We start from the raw sequence: 19,704 nt of genomic DNA on the forward strand, positions 1-19,704 counted from the left end.
CTCTTCCCTATCTTCACGGTGCAGTGCTGCAGGGAGCCGGGGGTCCTTCTTTTGGGGGGGGAAGTGAGTTTCACTCCTCCGACCGACCGATCGGCCTCCTGCCCAAGACACTGCCGTCCCTGGCGGTTCCTCGCCAGCTAGAGGGGACCCCCAGCCACAACTATTCTGTCGCAGCTCATGTGCTAGCCTCACCATGGCCACAACCTTGCTATCCCATCTCCCTAGTTTCTTTTCAGGTCCAAGCACCTTTCTGTCCCTTCTGGCTGGTTGAGTCCCCAACTGCCAAGCCGGGCCCTGCCAAGGGGGGGGGGATCTCTATTTTCTTCTCTCCAACACGGACCTGAGACACTTTATCCTAACTCTCTACGCCGCCCAGCGGCCAGCCACACTGCACTGAGTAGTGACGGCTCTATCCCTTTGTCTTTTATGTCTCTCATCGAAAGTGTCTTTTATGTTAATCTTCTCATTCTCCTTGTTCGACCAGCAGTTAAGAGATGCCGCCTGGCTAACGACCTGGACTGAGAGCTTTGTCTTTATTTGTTCTGTCTCTCATTCTCAATAGCCGCTCAGCGCTGAGTATGCGGCCTGATCTGGTGAGACGTGAGAGTTCAGAGTGTTTTACATCGTACGTCTTGTCCAGCTATTTTATTCTCAAGCTGTCCAGCTTTATGTCTCTAATTCCCTGTTACACAAGCACCCCCTTTCCTCAAATCAAACCCATTTTATACTACTCTACTCAAGCCCTTGTAAGCGACAAGTGAAATATTTTGATTGGATTTCTTTTGTTGAAACAGGATAAAATGTGCTGGCTAGATATTTGTAACACAATTGACTCTCTATAGGCAAATCATCGAATATAAAATATATGTTTATTCTGTGAATGTGAAGGGAAGAGTCTGATATTTTTTTCCCCGATTAGATCGATGATTTGCCTATAGAGAGTCTATGCTTCATCCTGCCATGGAGATGTCAGCTGTCAGTCAGGGTATTGTGCACAATATTCATTAAGTGTTTTACTCTTGCACCCCATTTTCATATCAAACTAGTAACTGTTACCGTATACCTAAAGCAAAAGCAGGCGCTGTAGTTGGCAAATGAAAGTGCGCAGTCGGTGTAGGTCTTGATGATTGACAGTCATTTAAACAAATGAGAGCATTCTAGCACTGATTCAGTCAACGAGATCTGTCAGAACAGTATGAAACTGCAGTATTAAAGGACCACTGAAATGACTGACAGCGACCCCAAAAAATTCAGAGTGGAACGGAGATGGGACAGACAGCAAGTATAAGAAACTACACAAACTACAGGATTTCTAAATTATTATTTTTGGTAAGAAAATAATTTTATTTTAAAAAAAGTGAGTGGTTTTACCGACATTTATCGTACATACGTTTATTTCAGTCAAACTCATATTTTGGGGGAATTCGAGATTTAACAAGCTTTACCGATTAATATTGAAAAGTAGCAAGCCTAGTTATAAGTCAAAGATCTTCATGGTACTTTTATCAGGAGAGTTTTACCATACATATATGATACTCGGTATACAAAGGGCAGATTGTGTAGGTTAGCTGTGAAAATAACTCAAACATTTTAAAAATACACTAAACATCTATATTTCACTAATTCACTGTGTTTTACAATATTCTAATCTTTAATGATACAAAAAAACATGTTTAATTATCCTGAGGATTGAAGTTTAATTATGACACATCAAAATAAAGATTTCCAACAGTTCTGGAATTTTATTCCATCCATATACATGCATAGCAACAACGTTGTTGAGAAATAATTTCTGTCATAAATAGAACATTGGAATGGTCATCTATTACAATAGTGTTTTTTCCCCCATTTTGTTCAGGAACAACTATCAATACTTAATTCTTGTAGTTTCATTTTTTTTGTAATACAAAACAAATCTGACTCGCCGTCCTTTTGTAATACTGCTTTTAGTAATGTCATTTTTCTTTTAGAAAGTATTGCATTGACAGCTAAGTTTTAAAAAGTGAGACCAAAGGCCATCAGCAAACGGAAATACAAGTACTATACAAGAATGCTGCCATCCTCATTAAAACACACATTTCTGAGTTTAAGAAAAAGACAGGGACAAACTGCCACATACATATGCAAAGCCCAGTGACCAGTATATGCTCAAATATAAGACGCAGGATTGTGCCTGGATATTCTCAAAACAGTGGTTTAAGGCAAAATGACATTGAATTACACCTGCAAATTATATTTATGCATATACAAAAACAGCAACAGCAAATAAGATAGAAATACACAACTGCGTTTGTAGCTATTTTACCTAAAAAATGCATTTCTTGTTTCATTGAATCTACCTTACAGTGTAAACAATGTGTGCTACACAAGAATGACTATACAATAACATTACAAACAACTTCTGATATAAAGTTTCCATTGAAATTAATATTACTACTGCTATTAACACTGATTGTAAAATAAATAAATGGATGTGAAAGTGGCACTAGTATTACATTTGATTTTTACCAATGAATTGCATTAAATCTTAAAATGAGTTTGATTGTCCACAAGCAGCCTATAAAACTGCATGATGCACTATTCCACACACACCATGTACCAAAAAAAGGAGACTAAAATGTCATTTGACATGTTCTGCTGCGTGTGACGAGCAATAGAACTTCTTATGAGTTATAAAGTTTGAGAGATTGTTAAACTGGATATCACAGAGGCGGCAGTATTTCCCACTCCCTGTTGCCTGGGCTGATCCATTAACACCTTTTGTGACGCTGGGCAAAGGCTCCTCTGGTGACGATTTGATGGAGGGTGATACATTTTCATTTGCATCAGCAGGGTTTTCTGATACCCATGTTGGAGACGGATGACTGTCTTGTTGCTGGGAATTATGGGAGAGGTTATCCTGCTGCAAGTTTACTGTGACTGACCTGTCCTCTGGTTTATGTCCACCATTAACTATTACCATGCCTCTGTTTTTAGGCAACAATGGCAAAGGCTCTTTGTTCACATGGGGGCAACCGTTTGGGGCTGGTAGGTCTTTAGGAGTGTAATTTCCTTCATTTGTGCTCTGATCCATGTCACTGATTTCACTCTGCACCACTAGACTACCTGTGATGTAATCGCTTGGCTTTATCCCATAATATGGCGATATTTGCTCAGCCCCTTTAACTTTCTTTATTGCTCCAGGATAAAGGCAATGTGGCAGAAACAAACTCTTATTCTCTTCTTTTGTGGAAATCAGCTGAGCAGCCTCGCCAAAGGCTTTGAGCCCGGGTAAGGTCCCTAATTGTGCTGAAAACATGTTACCGTTTTGAGTAATCAGCTTGGCATTCCCATTTTTCTCACATTTGACAGGACCCTTATCGTAGCTATCATCGGTAGTATTACCTTCACTTTTTATGTCCTGAAATACTGTTCGGTCCATGGTGCCACTCTCACTGAGTTGGTGAGCTGTAACAGGACAGAAATTCTGTTTATGTGCAAGGTAGTTCTCAACTTTGTTAAAACTGATCTTGCAGACTCCACATTCGTGGTAGTCTAACAGCCTTTTTGGAGAACTGCATGTGTTGTCTGGATGAGGGCAGGATTTTTTGCTGAGATCTATGGGAGCATCCAGGTCCAGGTGATCTAGTGTACTGCCTTTGGTTGCCAGAGCAGCTTTTGTAACCGTGAGAGAGGTTTCAAGATGCTTCGGAACCATCCCAGGAAACACATCACATCTAGGATGGAATCGATCGCCAAGGTTCTCAGCTACTTCTTGAGAAGTGCAAGGGCTTCCCAATGCTGGTATTCCCAAAAAGCCTGTCTGTCCCAGCTGTGGCCTTTGCTCCTGATCCGGGAGACACATCTCGTACATCTTCCTGCGCTTGCGAGTGCGCATAGTCCTCTGCATCGCAGGCACTTTGTTCGCAGAAACACGCTTCATAGGAGGGTCATGGCGACTAGCACAGTAGTACTGCTTGTGGACCATATATGTTTCACGGCGGCTGAAGGTTATATTACATGCAGCACACGTATTCTTGTTTGGATCATTTTCAGATTCAGTAATAGAAGTGCTGGGACTTTTAACGTCCATTGGTTTTCCATTAAGCCTCTCATCATTGCTGGTCGGAGTTAACACTTTTTTAGTTGGTGTAGTAAGTTCTTTTTCAGGCCCCTTGCTGCTGGAGTTGATCATGTCTAAAACTGATGAGTTTAAGCAGGCTGACTGAATGAGATGGCTGTCAGGATCTGAAGAGTGGCACACAGCACTGAGTATATTCACAGAACTGTGGCCACTATTAGGACTTATAGCTTCAGGCACCTTCTCTGAGACACCGGAGAAATCAGGTGACTTGGCCATGTGTTGCCAACGGCTGTTGCAGTAGTGCTTCTTATGGACCAAATAATTGTCTAAGTTGTTGAAAGTGATATTGCATTCAAAACAGGTAGCCCCTTTTGGCATGAGAGGGCTATAGATGACAGGAGGATAGGTGCCTCCACCGTGCCTTAATCTACGATGGACCAGTTCGGACATTTTAGCTAGTATCTCTGAAGCTTGAGGAACCACAGAGATGTCCTGGGAGAAAGCAAACTGGGAAAGGAATGGACCCATGGGGAATGTAGGGCCCAAACTGGGTTGGACCGGAGATGAGGCAGGTCTTGGGCTTGATGGCTCTGACTTGATTCTTGTGTATGAAAAGTTTGATTTGTTTCTAGGATGTGCATCATTCTTCTGAGTTGACAGTTTCTTTTCAGACTTTTCTATCTCTGGGTCAGAGTTCACTTCCTTGTTTTGTATACTTTTGGGGCTCTGGAGGGCATCCTTCCTGTTTACCATGTCTGATCTTGCCTGCTGCAGGTTTTCTTCGCTGCCCCTCGGGGAGTGTTCACTGTCGCTCTCTCTGTGAATTTTGCTGCCATGTCCGTGTAACTCCTGATGCTGCAGGAGTTCCCTGTGGTTTTGGAAGCTGATATGGCAGTGATTGCATCTGAAGGCAGCCTGAGACAGGTGAGAGAGGATGTGGTGTTGGAATGTAATAAGGGAGTCTGCTGTGTAGTTACAGATTGTGCATTTCAAGCTGGCACCAGGAGGGAGAGTCTCTTCCATTTTTACACCTGTGAAAAAGATAAAGGGAAACGTGTACTTCTTTGACACATCTTTTGCTTCATGTGGAGTGGAGCAGTGACCTATCTGAATAAAACGTAAAAAAGTTGTTGGCCAACATTGCTCATATCACCCCCTACCCCTGATTATATTAAATTCCATAAAAAGTAAAAGGAAATCTTAAACCAAAACCAGAAAAATAGCACTTGAAACTATACAATCTTTAATATCTGCAAAATACCCCCCCCCCCACTATAATAATAATTTTTTGCATGAGCAGTAATTTATGCACATAAAATTGACTACTTACTGCTATGAGTTGTTAAGTGCATTTCAAGAGCTCGCGCACCACTGAAGCTCTTGTTGCATTGTGGGAAAGGGCAGATGCTTGGTGCTTGATGGGGACCATTCTCATTTTCCTCTGCCACTGCCTCTTGTTCTCTTTGTCTACCACTGCAGTAATACATAAGATGAGCCTGTAGGTTCCGCTCACTTCTGTACCAGATTCCACATGCCTTGCAAGGAAAGATGTCCTCTATGAAAAACAGAAGCAGAATATGAATTGATGTAAGCACTTCATCTCAGAAAAGTTACATTCTGCAACACCTTTTATAATCTTGCCTCCATTTCGGGAAGAGGTATATATTGCATGATGCCATGACTTCCGCAGCTAAACCTTTTTGGAAGTTCACCTAACATTCTAATGTACCTACAATACTTTTAAACATTGTGATGGACAATCACAATCTTTAACTTATAATATGATGATACATATACCTGTAGTAATGGCATGCAGGTAGTTTACATAAAATAAAATAAAAAAGAATACAAACATAGAACTGTATTTTCATATTTTTGGATGCACTTTTAAAAAGTACAGAATACCATCACCACATTTTTTTCTCCACAATTTTTTTTCACAAATAATCTTAACATGCATTTTGAACCAGGTAACTACAGACCAATAAGCCAGGCTTCTATTATATGTAAACTTATGGAAACTATAGTAAGACCCAAAATGGAAAATTATCTACAGTATATGGTAACAGTATCCTGGGAGACAGTCAGCACGGTTTTAGGAAAGGGAGATCATGTCTAACTAACCTGCTTGAATTTTTTTGAGGATGTAACATCGACAATGGATAATTGCAAAGCATATGACATGGTTTATTTAGATTTCCAGAAAGCTTTTGACAAAGTTCTGCATAAAAGATTAATTCTCAAACTGAACGCTGTAGGGATTCAAGGAAATGCATGTACATGGATTAGGGAGTGGTTAACATGTAGAAAACAGAAGGTATTGATTATAGGAGAAACCTCAAAATGGAGTGAGGTAACCAGTGGAGTATCACAGAGATAACATTATGTTTTTGTTCCTGGGTAGTAAGTGTTATTTCCTAATTGTTTATGCCTCAAAAGCATAGAAAATGGCTATTATTCCCCACACATTTTGCTTTTGTGACCAGGACAGTGATATTTCAAAATATCACTATTTCCAATGGGAAAATGGGCAAATGTGTGTCTTTTCATTCACATAAAGTCAGAAAAAAACAACATATGAATCCAAATTAACATGTATTTATACTAAAGTAATACAAAAATGACTACAAAAGATTTAGAAGTGAGTAGTTTTTCGAGATTTACGATTATACTGTAAATACAAACTTGCATTAATGTCTTCATCTAGGCAATGTGTGGAAGCTATAAAAAAAGGCCTAAAAAATGCATGGATATAAAGTGAAAAGTGTTGAATTTAAATCAAGTGAAGTAATGCTACAACTTTACAATGCATTAGTAATACCTCATCTAGAATATTGTGTTCAATTCTGGTCACTTTGCTACAAAAAGGATATTGCTGCAATAGAAAATTATTCTGGGCTGAAAAGCCATCTCATATGCAGACAGGCTAAAAGAATTAAATCTATTCAGTCTTGAACAAAGAAGACTACGTAGCGATTCTAAAATTCTAAAAGGTGTTGACAAAGTCGACCCGTGGGACTTTTTCAACCTGAAAAAAGAAACAAGGGCCAGGGATCACAAATGGAGATCAGATAAAGGAGCATTCAGAACAGAAAATAGAAGGCACTTTTTTACACAGATAATTGTGGGAGTCTGGAACCAACTCCCTAGTAATGTTGTTGGACCTGACACCAAGCTGCTTGATGAGATTCTGGGAACAATAAGCTACTAACAACCAAAACAGCAAGCTGGGCTGAATGGCCTCCTCTCGTTTGTAACTTTCTTAAGTTCTTATGTTCAAGTCGTTCTCAATAACGTGCTAATGTCCATCCAAGTTTCATATTTAAAACTTGAAGTTTAAAAATGATTTTATGGTATGATTTTACGCTGCTTAAAGTTAACCCAGTGCCTTTGTATTTTTTGTTGGTGAATTATTGACACAAAGGGACACTGACTATCCAGGAAGGTGCAAGTGTACATTGCAGTAGTTTTGCCTGCTAGAAAAACATTAAAAGGTGTTTAAGTGAGGAAGACCAGCACAGCTCTCAGTTTTGTACTTACTGTTGACAATGGCAGTGGGAAGAATGGATGCCATGGCAGCCTGTTGAGGGAGCAGCTGTATTGTGTCCAGAAGGCGTGCAGGGTACATTCCCTCCGACAGGGACATATGGCTGACAGCTTGTAGCCTTGAGTCAAAATCTACAGCAAATGCAACCAACTCCACGCCGTCCATGATGTTTTTTGTTGTAGTGCACCAAAGTTGACCACCTAAAAAAGAGCAAAAACATGCATTTAAGGAACTACTCAAATGTATTTAAAATGACACAGCACAATACTTTAAAATGTCTTTTGCTATGGTTTCTTCGTCAAGGTTCACTACATATTTGTATAAGATGTCGCAGTAGCAGTAATGGGAAGAGTACTGGAAGTGATAGACTGACACATCTTATTCGTAATCAGCATGCAGTGACCTCTCAAGGTAAATACTGTGTTTCTTTCAGATTAAAATCATAATATAACATAGGGCCACTCCTGTTATTACAATAGCCTTTAGTAAAAACAAACAGACAAGGGAATACTGGGAAGGAGTTTGGAATAAAGGACATTATAAAGCACAACAACCCTTAAAAAGGCCTAAAAAAATTGCATACAATTCCTGGGGGTCTTGAAGTTTAATTGCAAAAAAAATGCTATTGTTTAAACCACAGTGCAACGCTTCTGTAAAAGGGAACTGAAAAGTAATGTAATAACAAATTATTACATGAATTCATATTTTGGTAAAATAAGTCCACCAGTCCAGTTCTGAGTCCATCAACTCAGAAATGCATATGTTACTGAGGGTAACATTTATTAGAACCATATTTTACATTTTAAAAGTTAACTATAAAGGTGGAAATACTGTAAAACATCACCATCCTGCTGTGTAAGTGGCAAACTGTGTTTAACTTGGCAATGTTGCTGACCATATTAGGTAACAATACATTTTAAAGATTAGGTGCATTAACTGTACAGTTCATGTTTATTTGTACATGCACATTTGAAAAGGGGATTGGAAAGATTAAAAATGAAAAATCCACAGTTTTGTATCCTTTACTGCAGATATAATCTGGGGCATAATACAGCATGCTGAACAAGACAAAGAAATATTACGCATGGTAAAGGTCAAATTTCACAGAAAAGTTACTACCATGGCAAATTGCACACTTCCCTCGATGAAAGAACACATTTTGTTTTTCACATGGTGCCTGTTCAATGTACAAGCCTTTGAAAAAAAAATATTACAAGATTAAAACTGGCACTATGCCTACATTATCTTGACAGGGGAGTTACTTTAAGCTCCCTAGCAGTAATATAAAACCTACATAAAGTTTTCCAGGATTGGTTTAAAAAAAAAAAAAAAAAAAAAAAGTCTATATGTTTTGTAACAGGGCCAAGGCCAAGGCCCTGCACACTGGTGAAGGTGTGTTTGATAGCTGTTTTTACACAGCTACAGGTTTAATTGCATAATTTCGTCATTGTTTTATTGAGCCAGAATAACATGGCACCAGAGCCAGAAGTCCTGCTCTCTCCAGAGCCTGAGTCGAAGGAGAAGCCCTGCTGTCTCCAGAGCCTGAGTCGAAGGAGAAATCCTGCTGTCTCCAGTGCCTGAGTCGAAGGAGAAACTCTGCTGTCTCCAGAGCCTGAGTCGAAGGAGAAGCCCTGCTGTCTCCAGAGCCTGAGTCGAAGGAGAAGCCCTGCTGTCTACAGTGCCTGTCGAAGGAGAAACCCTGCTGTCTCCAGAGCCTGAGTCGAAGGAGAAACCCTGCTGTCCCCAGAGCCTGAGTCGAAGGAGAAACCCTGCTGTCCCCAGAGCCTGAGTCGAAGGAGAAACCCTGCTGTCCCCAGAGCCTGAGTCGAAGGAGAAACCCTGCTGTCCCCAGAGCCTGAGTCGAAGGAGAAACCCTGCTGTCTCCAGTGCCTGAGTCGAAGGAGAAACCCTGCTGTCTCCAGAGCCTGAGTCGAAGGAGAAACTCTGCTGTCTCCAGAGCCTGAGTCGAAGGAGAAACCCTGCTGTCTCCAGTGCCTGAGTCGAAGGAGAAACCCTGCTGTCTCCAGAGCCTGAGTCGAAGGAGAAACCCTGCTGTCTCCAGAGCCTGAGTCGAAGGAGAAACCCTGCTGTCTCCAGAGCCTGAGTCGAAGGAGAAGCCCTGCTGTCTACAGTGCCTGAGTCGAAGGAGAAACTCTGCTGTCTCCAGAGCCTGAGTCGAAGGAGAAACCCTGCTGTCTCCAGAGCCTGAGTCGAAGGAGAAACTCTGCTGTCTCCAGAGCCTGAGTCGAAGGAGAAGCCCTGCTGTCTCCAGAGCCTGAGTCGAAGGAGAAACCCTGCTGTCTCCAGTGGAAAAGGGAGAAGCGCCACCATCTCCAGAACACAAAAAAAAACAGCCGCCGGCTACAGAGAAGGAGGAGGAGATGAAGAGACCAATATATATGTCTTGGTCACCAGTAAACAGCGTTGCTGTCCGATTATAGTTAAAAACTGACAAAAGTTTAGTTTAGCGCTCCTGGAAGGAGTTAGGCTTTTGTTTTGTTTGTTTATTTTGTGTGTAAACAAATACACAGGCCCCGCCCTTTTAAAACCTACCTGTGGTTCTGAGTGCTGGTCATTTTGCACAAGAAGACAAGTGTGAAAAGGTCCTGAAAGTGTTTCCACAATTTGTTTAAGGTAAATACATACATAAATAGGCTGACAACTTTATAAACCAAAAGACGAAGAAGCAAGAATGTATTGTTGAAAAGTAACACAGTAGTTTATTATTCTCTAGGTAAGGGTATAACGACAATAATCAATTAATATAATTTTCTATTAGGATCTGGCTTTTTATGGCCAATCAAGGGATTCATGTGTTATTTGAAAAAAATATATATTTGAAAGTCTAGTTTATTAACAATAATATAACAAATTATATGCCCCAGAAGGTTCACCAGGCATATGTTAGTAAGCCTTGCATTTTATTTAATTGTAGTGTTCCAGATATTCCAAATATTCTGCTAGAGTTGATACAATATATTCATTGAGTAGATTAAAAAAAAGGGGGGGCTTAGATAATGTTTATCTCTGTACATGACAGCCTTTTCAACTGCACTTCATTTTCCCTTGAAGAGATTACAGTTTTTAATATGACTATTTACAAAAATCTGTCTGGCAAGATAACAACAAAGTATGATATGGTAGCACTAAATGGCAGAATTAGGACATTGTTTAACAGAAAAGCTGGACAACTAATTAAACCGGACTGCTGGCTTTCAAAGATGTGCAAGCAGTGTTTCAGTGTGCAATGCAAATGAAAAAAAAGGGTCTGCAACTTTAGACCTTAAACACATTGGAAGCAGCCTGTTGATACGGTGTGGTTGCAAAATGGCCTCCTAAAAGCTTGGTGGATGTTTCTGGATCCTCTAAAATGTGTCATAAAAAATAAGTCAAAACTGTCTCTGATCAAATAAGAAGAAGAAGCAAGAATGTATTAATAATAATAATAATAATAATAATAATAATAATAATAATAATAATAATAATAACAAGTCTGCTGTCTTTGTGGGTTAAGAGTTTATATTTGACTTTGGTTACCTTCTATATTGTAATCTTTTTTTTAGCTCAAACAGACTCCCAAGCTCATTTTAATCAACCCTATTCTGCCTGTGAAATGCCTCAGCCAAATTAATTAAGCATGCTTCTGTCACTGGTACATTCACATTTTCATTATAGTAATTGAACAGTAGGAACTGGCTGACAATTAGGGCTGTGAACCTTCAAGTACAGCCGAGTGCCTATAGGTGTTTTCTACAATGCCAAAACTGGCTGAAGAAAGCTGAAATCTCAATAATGGCCTACGATATTTCCAGAATGATGCATCGGTTTGGGTTGCATCGATCTTTCTCTCAGAATGACAACCGCAGTTAATGGTGTCACTATATAATGATAAGACTTTATCAAGCCTGCAAGATCCAACCTCATGACTGAATATTTTAAAGGGGTGTACTCCCCTGTGATTTGATTTTACTGATGTTTCACACAAAAGAGAACCAACACATGAAGAATCAATTTGTTTTTGTTCTTGTAGACAAGGCAGGACGCATTTATAGCAGGCATTTTACAGATTTTTATTTATCTTTTACTATTCACTATACTGTACTATGCTTGTTTTAATTGTATTTATATCTTAGTAAAAAATTGTATATGCTGTTTTACAAAACATGGTTTTTTCAAATATCAAACTGTAGCTGCAACAAAAATGGTTCAAATGTTGTAAAACGGTACGCTAATTTCTATACAAACACAGTTCTATTATCTAGAATATATTCTTGTTTAACAAATGTGCAATATGAGGATACTGGTGTATCAATGCCAACTGACATGGCTTTTGCTAGATGTTAAACTTGAGGAAAATAAAACAGCATTTTACACTTGTGAAATAAAAGCCTAGCATATGGGAAAAACAAGCATATCTACAAGTATATTACAGCATGAGAACAGGCTGGCTGTGGGGTGACGTCAGGCCAGAAAGGAGTACACAGATAGGCAGTACTGGGGAAACTGAGACGCTGCGGCGCTCAGTGAGTTTATTAACCCAGAAAATAAAAGGTTGAACAAAACAGCACACAGCACTTTAGGCCAAAATATATAGACAAACAAAACGACAAAACAGTAAACAGACAGTGAACGATCAGACAAACAAACACGGTGAGTCAAAGCAACTTATATTTACTTTTTCCTTCGTTTAGATTTTGAATTCTCTCCACACACGTTCTCCACTCACCAAACACACAACCCCGAGTGAGTGAAATGTGCATCTATATATACTGTTGTGCCGGGATTCAATTACTAATCAATTATTCACTTGAATCCCAGCATGTGAACTAATTTGTGCAACCCTGTGCTCATATACTATTAAATACTTTAAATTCAAGTGAAGTGAAGTGCAATCCCTGTGCCTAAATACAACTATATATTTAATATCACTCGTGCTACGGAGACCCATTTATATCCCGTGCACCAATACCTATACACCAACACTAACACACCACCCGCAACATATAACAAACAAATACATACATGGGCGGGGCACACTGCCACACAGCACCATTCTGTTCACAGTCAAGTGAACATTGCCATTCATTACCCCTTTTTATCCCGGAACAACTCGATATAAGTTCATGTGATATAAAATTCATACTTTTTTGTTTCATTGTTTAATCAGTTACTGTTGAACCTGTCAGCACAGAAAAGTAGCAGATCTAGACCTTCCGTGATAGAGAAAGAGAAGAAACCTGAACTTCTATTCTGCCCTGCCAGATGCCTAAATGTGATATGAGGCTTGCAGACTGAGAATAGACATTGTCCAATATATCTGCCAGAGCCCCTTTGCAAACAAGGGGCTTTTACCTCAATAGGTAAATACTGTAGTTAATTTAGAATACATTAAAAACTGGGGTTACACTTGAAATTACAGTCAGTAAAGAATCACAGTGGAGTAACCGCTATTTCCATGGTATTCTACCTACATTCGTAACGAATTCAGGTTTTTTTTTTTGCTCTTCAGTCATGATTTAAAAGTATAACAGAAATAGGTGTGTCTTGTTGGTTGTTAGGCACAGTGCTGTCAATGCTTCAATGAAAGAATCCTAACCCGAAAACTGCTTTGTGGGTTTTATCCGCTTGGGAGCCTGTTCATTACTGTTGTGTCTCTGACCGGTATGCCTGGACAGTTTTACGGAGTGGGAACCGATTCTAGTTAGTTTTGCACAACATGTCCAGCTTTGGCACTCTTATAGAATGTTTCCAGGAGAAACTAAATCCCTGAAGAATTACATTAACAGTAATGTTTTTATAAGACACATGTTTACATGAAAACTGAAAGAATACTTAAAAAAATGAATATACCTAACAATATATTTATTAAAAAAAAAAAAAAAAAAAAGTGTTTAGTTTATGAAATACAATCAATTGTGAAATTACATCAGCTTTCACAGTGACTTTGTAATTCAGTCCATTTCCTGCTAAATATTTCATTTTCACATAGTGAGAAAGAAATTCATTGTTTGAGAGCACTGTAGTACTTATCAGCCTTGAGGTGTCGTTCTCGGCCCCAACAAGTGAACTGAGTGAGGGACAAAAATGTCACTGATGGGGCAATAAACACATGTGTAGCATGAGTTTGCATAGGGTTACCATTACTACCAATGCACCCTTTACCTCTGGTAACAGTAGTCCTGTTTTACTCTGTTTTCAACCAAATTACATATTTACTGTCTGATAGAATGACTAAAAATTGACCTATATATTTATGTATTTACAACTTTTAAATTAATGCCTAAATATTCACTTGAAGCAGATGGGTTATACTAACAGTACATTGAGTTCAATGTACACAAATTACTTGGACGCACTCACAAAATGGTGCCATTATAGTTGTTACGGTAGCAGGTAGATTTTGCACCTCAACAATATATTTGTATCTCTTTTTTTCAATGTCACCTGCTCTCCTTTAATATTTTACCAAAATCAGTTTGAATTGGATAATGTATTTTATCTATTACACTATTTTAGTAAGTCAGTGTTTCAGTTTAGAAAACATCAGTTCTTGGTGGACATTTAAAACCGTTTTCCTTTCAACTATTATTACTTTGATACTGAAACAGTCCCAGGTCCAAGCCCATTTCCCCCACATTCTTAAATATCCACCCAACAGACCATAAATGACACAAATATGAAATATATGATAAAATAAACTCTGACAGCAACACGTTTAAATACTGTAGTTTATAATTCATATGCCTGCATCTTTTTTATGAAAAAAAAATACATTTTTGAGCTTGCTTTGTACAGTGGCCAATGCTGTCGGAATGTGGCCCATTGTTTAAATCCTCCTGCAGAGTACTTGATAAAAGAATAAAGAACTATGACATATTCTAAAAACAATAGAGGAATTAAGGAGAAACAATAGGCCAGCTGCTTCATTAAAACAATCAAAATAGCATCCTGTACATAGTCCAGATAATTAAAAACCATTGCTTTATACATTTTCTCAATATTCATCACCTCACAGTTAAATGTCCTTTTCATTTGATTAATGAATTAAAAAGGTGGGAACATTAAAGTACACTTAAGATGCAAACATTAAGGAATTTCAGTAGTAAAATTATGCTGGTAAATATAAATAATTTCTGCACACACTTTGCTTACTTTTACTTACTAATCACGTTCACTGCTATGCTGTAATAAAAGCCAGAATAAACATGTCTTTCATGATGCAAAGTAGCAGGAATCTGAGCAACACACACAACAGAAGAAGCTGGATAATTAAACTGGCTTAAAGACAGGTATGTATAGGTATGCATGGAAACACCTTAAGAGTCTGCTATAAAATGTGTACTTAGATACATCAGTTAATCCACAAATGAAACCACACTGGGTGTAATGATGAGTTGCAAAGAAACTCACAAATTCATAAATTTTGTTGCTATTGCTCTTTCATTTTGGGGCACACATTCCTTGCATTTTGGGCTTGTTCGTTTTCAGACAGACACAGCGTATTTAACATAAACCCATTCAATAGTATTCTGTTGCATTCCTGCAATGACCTGCAGTAAAATACAAAGCTTTATGTTGTAAACGGTGCAATGTAACACAGTACTTCAGCATTGCAATGCAGTGTAACAACTATATTATAATTACTTTGTAGTACTAAAGCAAAGTTGGTATTTGTACTGCAATATTTCCCCCAACAGTCTTACATAAAAAACAGCATTATCATACATAATGTGTATAAGAAACTACTATAACAAACTACTACACAGGTTCAAAGTATAGCCATTGAATTCAATGGGATTCAAATCTGGGACAGATCAGCGTGGAAATCACCTGCTTTACTAGCCTGTGGTTTGACTGAAGCCTGCTTATGTTGATCTTAGTATTTCCATTATGTTTTAATGCTTTTGTTATAAAGACGTACTTCTACACTTCTTATTTTGCATCAAGGTTTCCGTACTGTGTAGCGTTCTAAACTGTATTCAAAGAGCTTGTAGTACTTAAAAAATGATAAAGCATTTTGTTTCCTTGCACTTTTAGTTACCAGAAAGTTATCATCAGCACATCTTTCAACTGTGCCCGTTACAGTATTACACACTACCTGAAGCTGAGTTTCCATTAGGCAAGTGTGTCTAAAATTACAATCCCTATAAGGGAAGATTTCATTAGACATTGATACCTGGTGACATCAAAGTGTTTAATAAATGGGGGAGGTCTAACGGATTCTAACTATACAAACACCTCAAGCTGGTTTCTGTTGCCGCAGAACTAAACTTGGTCTTGGCTTCAAATGACCACTAGGTGGCACTCTTCACATACTGATTACAGACCTTGCTTCTCCCACCACCAGTGTTCAACATGACGTACAATTTCTCTGCAAATTAACATGGTGTGCTGGTGCCACTCTAAACTTAATAAAGCAAAGGCGAAAGGTAAAAGCAAGGGCTTGTGATGGCAGTTGTGTGGGTGTCCTCACTAGAACCCAGCAGACATCCACCTTGTCTTTTATTTTCAAGCTGTATATATCGCTACTTTAATTTTGTAGGTGCCTCTGAAGTAAACAGTAATTCTGGGAAAGTGCACTGGAAAATGACAGAAGCCCTTGCCAGAGATTATTACATAGTTTACATATGGCCAAACCTGTTTCAAAAGCACATATATAAGAGGACATTTTGTCTATAGTGATCACTGATACATATATGATTATTACACTTTTCTAAAAATACCACTTTCACCATGTTCCATTGTGTGGTCATGTTAAATAGGTTTATTTTTTAATACTGTTTCAATTACCCTTGCTATGAGATAAATATAAAAGACAGTACTCTATTCTGACAAGTGCAAAGGTAAATTTGGAATAAAATTGTTGTAACTGTATATAGCCTGCACAAAAACAGCGTAACTCACTCTAAAAGTTTATTGATAGTTTTATACCAGTCAGTTTTTTATTCCTGAAAATCTGAAGTGAGGGACAATGCTGGCACAGGTGTCGAGCTGACAAGACTTCCTTATCCAGAACTTCAACAACTCAAATAATACATTCAGAGGTAAAACTTAACAAGAGTTCACCTGTGTCATTTAGTTTATTATGAGTTTTACCCACAACAGCTTCCTACCCCATTGCTGACCTGAACACCCCTGCTTACAGTCTTGGTCAAGCAGAAAGTGAAACCATCGAACCAAGTTCACTTGTGAAGCGGCTTTGAACCCAGGCCTCCAGGAGGAAAGCATGAACGTGAATTAGGTACAGTAAACCCTCATGAGATTTACGTTGTGTTTAAATGGATGTGATTTTTAATTATTTCAAGCACATAACTAAATATTGGTATAATGAGATGTATGGCCATCATACATGAAGACTCCTGAAGACTACAGTGCAAGCTAAATTTAGCATTGTTTCGCAGATGATATTCCGTGCTGAAAGCTCATGGACAGCCTCAGGCTAATGGCACACAGCTCAGCATCCACAAATTAAAAAGTCTTCCAGAGAGATTTTTCTAGCAGACCTCCCTTGCTATGCATTCATAATTTAAGTGCAGGGCTGGTCTAGAAATACTACTAGTAACTATTAAGAATCACACTGTACTGTACTTATCTGTTTTATTCTATGACAAAAATGTAACAAACCCATCATCAACTTTGCAGCAATATTTAGAGTCAGTTGTAATATATAGGCTATGATACTGCAGCACCAATGCTCAGCTAAAGGTAACCCCCACAGAGAATTACATGGTCCCCAAACCATTCACTCTGGAAATATCAACAGAAGATGATGTTGATGACTGTAGGTTTGAGCTGCAAATAATTCTGTGTTAAACTGCATTATAACAATACTGAAAGACTACTGGTATTATCAGTTTCTTTCAAATATCACTACATATGAAAACCTACAAAATAGAAACAACAGTAGGTAAAAGGAGCTGTACCTAAACAATGCTGAAATAACATTTTGCAATATCCCTAGTGTGCCAATTCATTTTCTATTATGTGGTTTTAAAACAACTCAATAAATAAAACGATCAACCGGCTGGAATGAAGCTTCTATTCTCATTTCCCATTAACTCTTCTGCAAAGGCGCATTCCTATTGATTTGCAAAGCCCCTTTTATGTTTACACATTACTAAAAGTAAATGCTAATTACATTTTCTGTCAGTTTCTATGAGAAATAAACAATTTGCAGTTAAAAACCCTAATTGCGTTTGTCACGTTGTGTCTCTGAGCAGTTTGGAAGTGAGCAGCCGTTGCCCTTGCTCATTCCCATTCTGTCGTTCTGGCAGGCTTTCGCTGCCCCAGGTATCACGGCTCAGCCATCTGGACCCGACAGCTGTCTCTCTATTGATCACAAGGGTTTAGCACTTGATCAAACAGACTGGGACAGGAAATTGCTCTTTTCCCTACAGAAAAGACCAATAGCTGAGCGAGAGTAATAGAATATTACTGAAATCCACCACTGCTACCAGTGCACAAGCAGTCTCTCTCTAAGAACTACAGGAGCTCTTCATTTACTGGAGTTCACTTCAAGTTCTGCTTTCACACCTTATCAACCCATTAACACCCATTGTTTGATTTGGATAAAATTTTTAATTGCGATAGATAGTTTTGGATGGTGAGTTGAGAAGACAGTACTGTGTCAGAATGTATGTTTCCTATTAACTTATTGCCAGGGGTTGGCTTAGTGTCTTCCTAAAACCTAGCAGACTATATGTAATGCAAGGATCACTACAATGTAAATGTTATGGGACTGTTTTGGCTGAGAAGCGGTCCTTAACACTCCCTTCTGGTGACACTGCCCAGTGCTACTCCAAGGTGTAGATGTTCAGGCTGTTTCCACCAATAGAGTGCCTTTAGATAGTGATGAGCCATAGCGAAAAGGGAGTCGTGGTTCAACGCTGGCTGAAAAACTGCTGTTAAACCAGGCCTGCAGAGGGTGCATGCACAGGAGACCAAATGGAAGGGTCTGAGAAGCAGCTGCCATCAAGCCCAGAAGTTTCTGGAACAGCACTACTGTGGGAGCTCTGCTGAGCAAAAGCTGGAGGCTATTCTCTGCCCTCTGCCGTCCGACAAAGTGGACAACATGAACCTGGAGTCCAAGCACACTAAGCTGTCTGAGGCGTGAGCTAGCTCTTCGCATTATTCACCATAAAGTCCAGCCGTAGAAGGTGTCTGGTGACAAGTTCCGTGTGCGTCTGTGCTGGAGACTGGGCTGAAATACTGGGCTATAGGATGCCACTGTACAGTTAAACTGGGCACACTCTGATGCCTTTGAGTCTCAAAGGGGCCAGGAACTTCCATTCACTTTGAAAAGGCACAGGGAGCTAGAGAGAGGCCAAATGACAAGACATGGAACTCAACTTAAATTCCTCCCTGCCAACCCAATATTCCCTAAACACGAACACAATTTACCTCGGCTCAGCTTTCACTCTGCCACATGCCTTAGACCGATCCTCGACCTCAAGACAGGTCCACATGTATCTGAGCCAAAGGTTCAAAATGTTGATAGTGCTGTTGCGGTCAATCAGGCCAGTTGACTGGTTTACCGCGGTCGAACTCAAAGACGGCTATTTCCACATCCCCATAAAACAAGTGCACAGGAAGTATCTGCGGTTTTTCAGGGAACAGCATACGAGTTCCGTGTCTTGCCATTTGGCCTCTCTCTCTATCTCAGCGCCTTTTCGAAGTGCATGAAAGCTGTTCTGGTCCCATTTAAATTTAACGGCCACATGTGACAGGGTAGCGTCATGGCCAAGCTGTTACCAGCAGGAAGAGAGACTCAGAGGCAAGACAGCTGCAGTGAAGCACCAGTGTGCACGTTTATTACAAAGGCACTAAACAAAACACAAAACAAAAGACACAACGACCAAAACAAAATGTCTACACAAAAACTCACGGACATAGCAGTGGACAGCAGAGCACAGCAACACACCTTCACCTCTATCTCCAAAATTAATTCTAATATTAACACCAGTGATCACTTTTTTTATACACCTGTGACTGGAGCCTAATTAATCATCATTTACTTAATTTACAGCTCCAGCAACATTCTCACTATTCGCATGATACACCCCCTCCAGTTGGAGGAAGGGTTCTACTCCAGGTA

General features: G+C 39.3%; 1 protein-coding gene across 2 annotated transcripts in view; it reads right to left on the reverse strand.

Annotated features, from left to right (window-relative positions):
- Nucleotides 1-1,690: 1,690 nt before the first annotated feature.
- Nucleotides 1,691-19,704, reverse strand: part of LOC121314920 (zinc finger protein ZFPM2-like) — a 154,218-nt gene continuing 136,204 nt past the window's right edge. For both annotated transcript variants that reach the window (XM_041248674.1, XM_041248675.1), the window contains 3 exons: nucleotides 7,604-7,810; nucleotides 5,394-5,618; nucleotides 1,691-5,094 (listed from right to left, as the gene is read on the reverse strand). In XM_041248674.1, coding sequence (XP_041104608.1) covers nucleotides 2,621-5,094; nucleotides 5,394-5,618; nucleotides 7,604-7,810 — 2,906 coding nt within the window. In that variant the 3' untranslated portion in view covers nucleotides 1,691-2,620. The remainder of the gene's footprint in view (nucleotides 5,095-5,393; nucleotides 5,619-7,603; nucleotides 7,811-19,704) is intronic.

The sequence above is a fragment of the Polyodon spathula genome, chromosome 4, assembly GCF_017654505.1.
Source record: "Polyodon spathula isolate WHYD16114869_AA chromosome 4, ASM1765450v1, whole genome shotgun sequence".
NCBI classification, from domain to species: Eukaryota; Metazoa; Chordata; class Actinopteri; order Acipenseriformes; family Polyodontidae; genus Polyodon; species Polyodon spathula.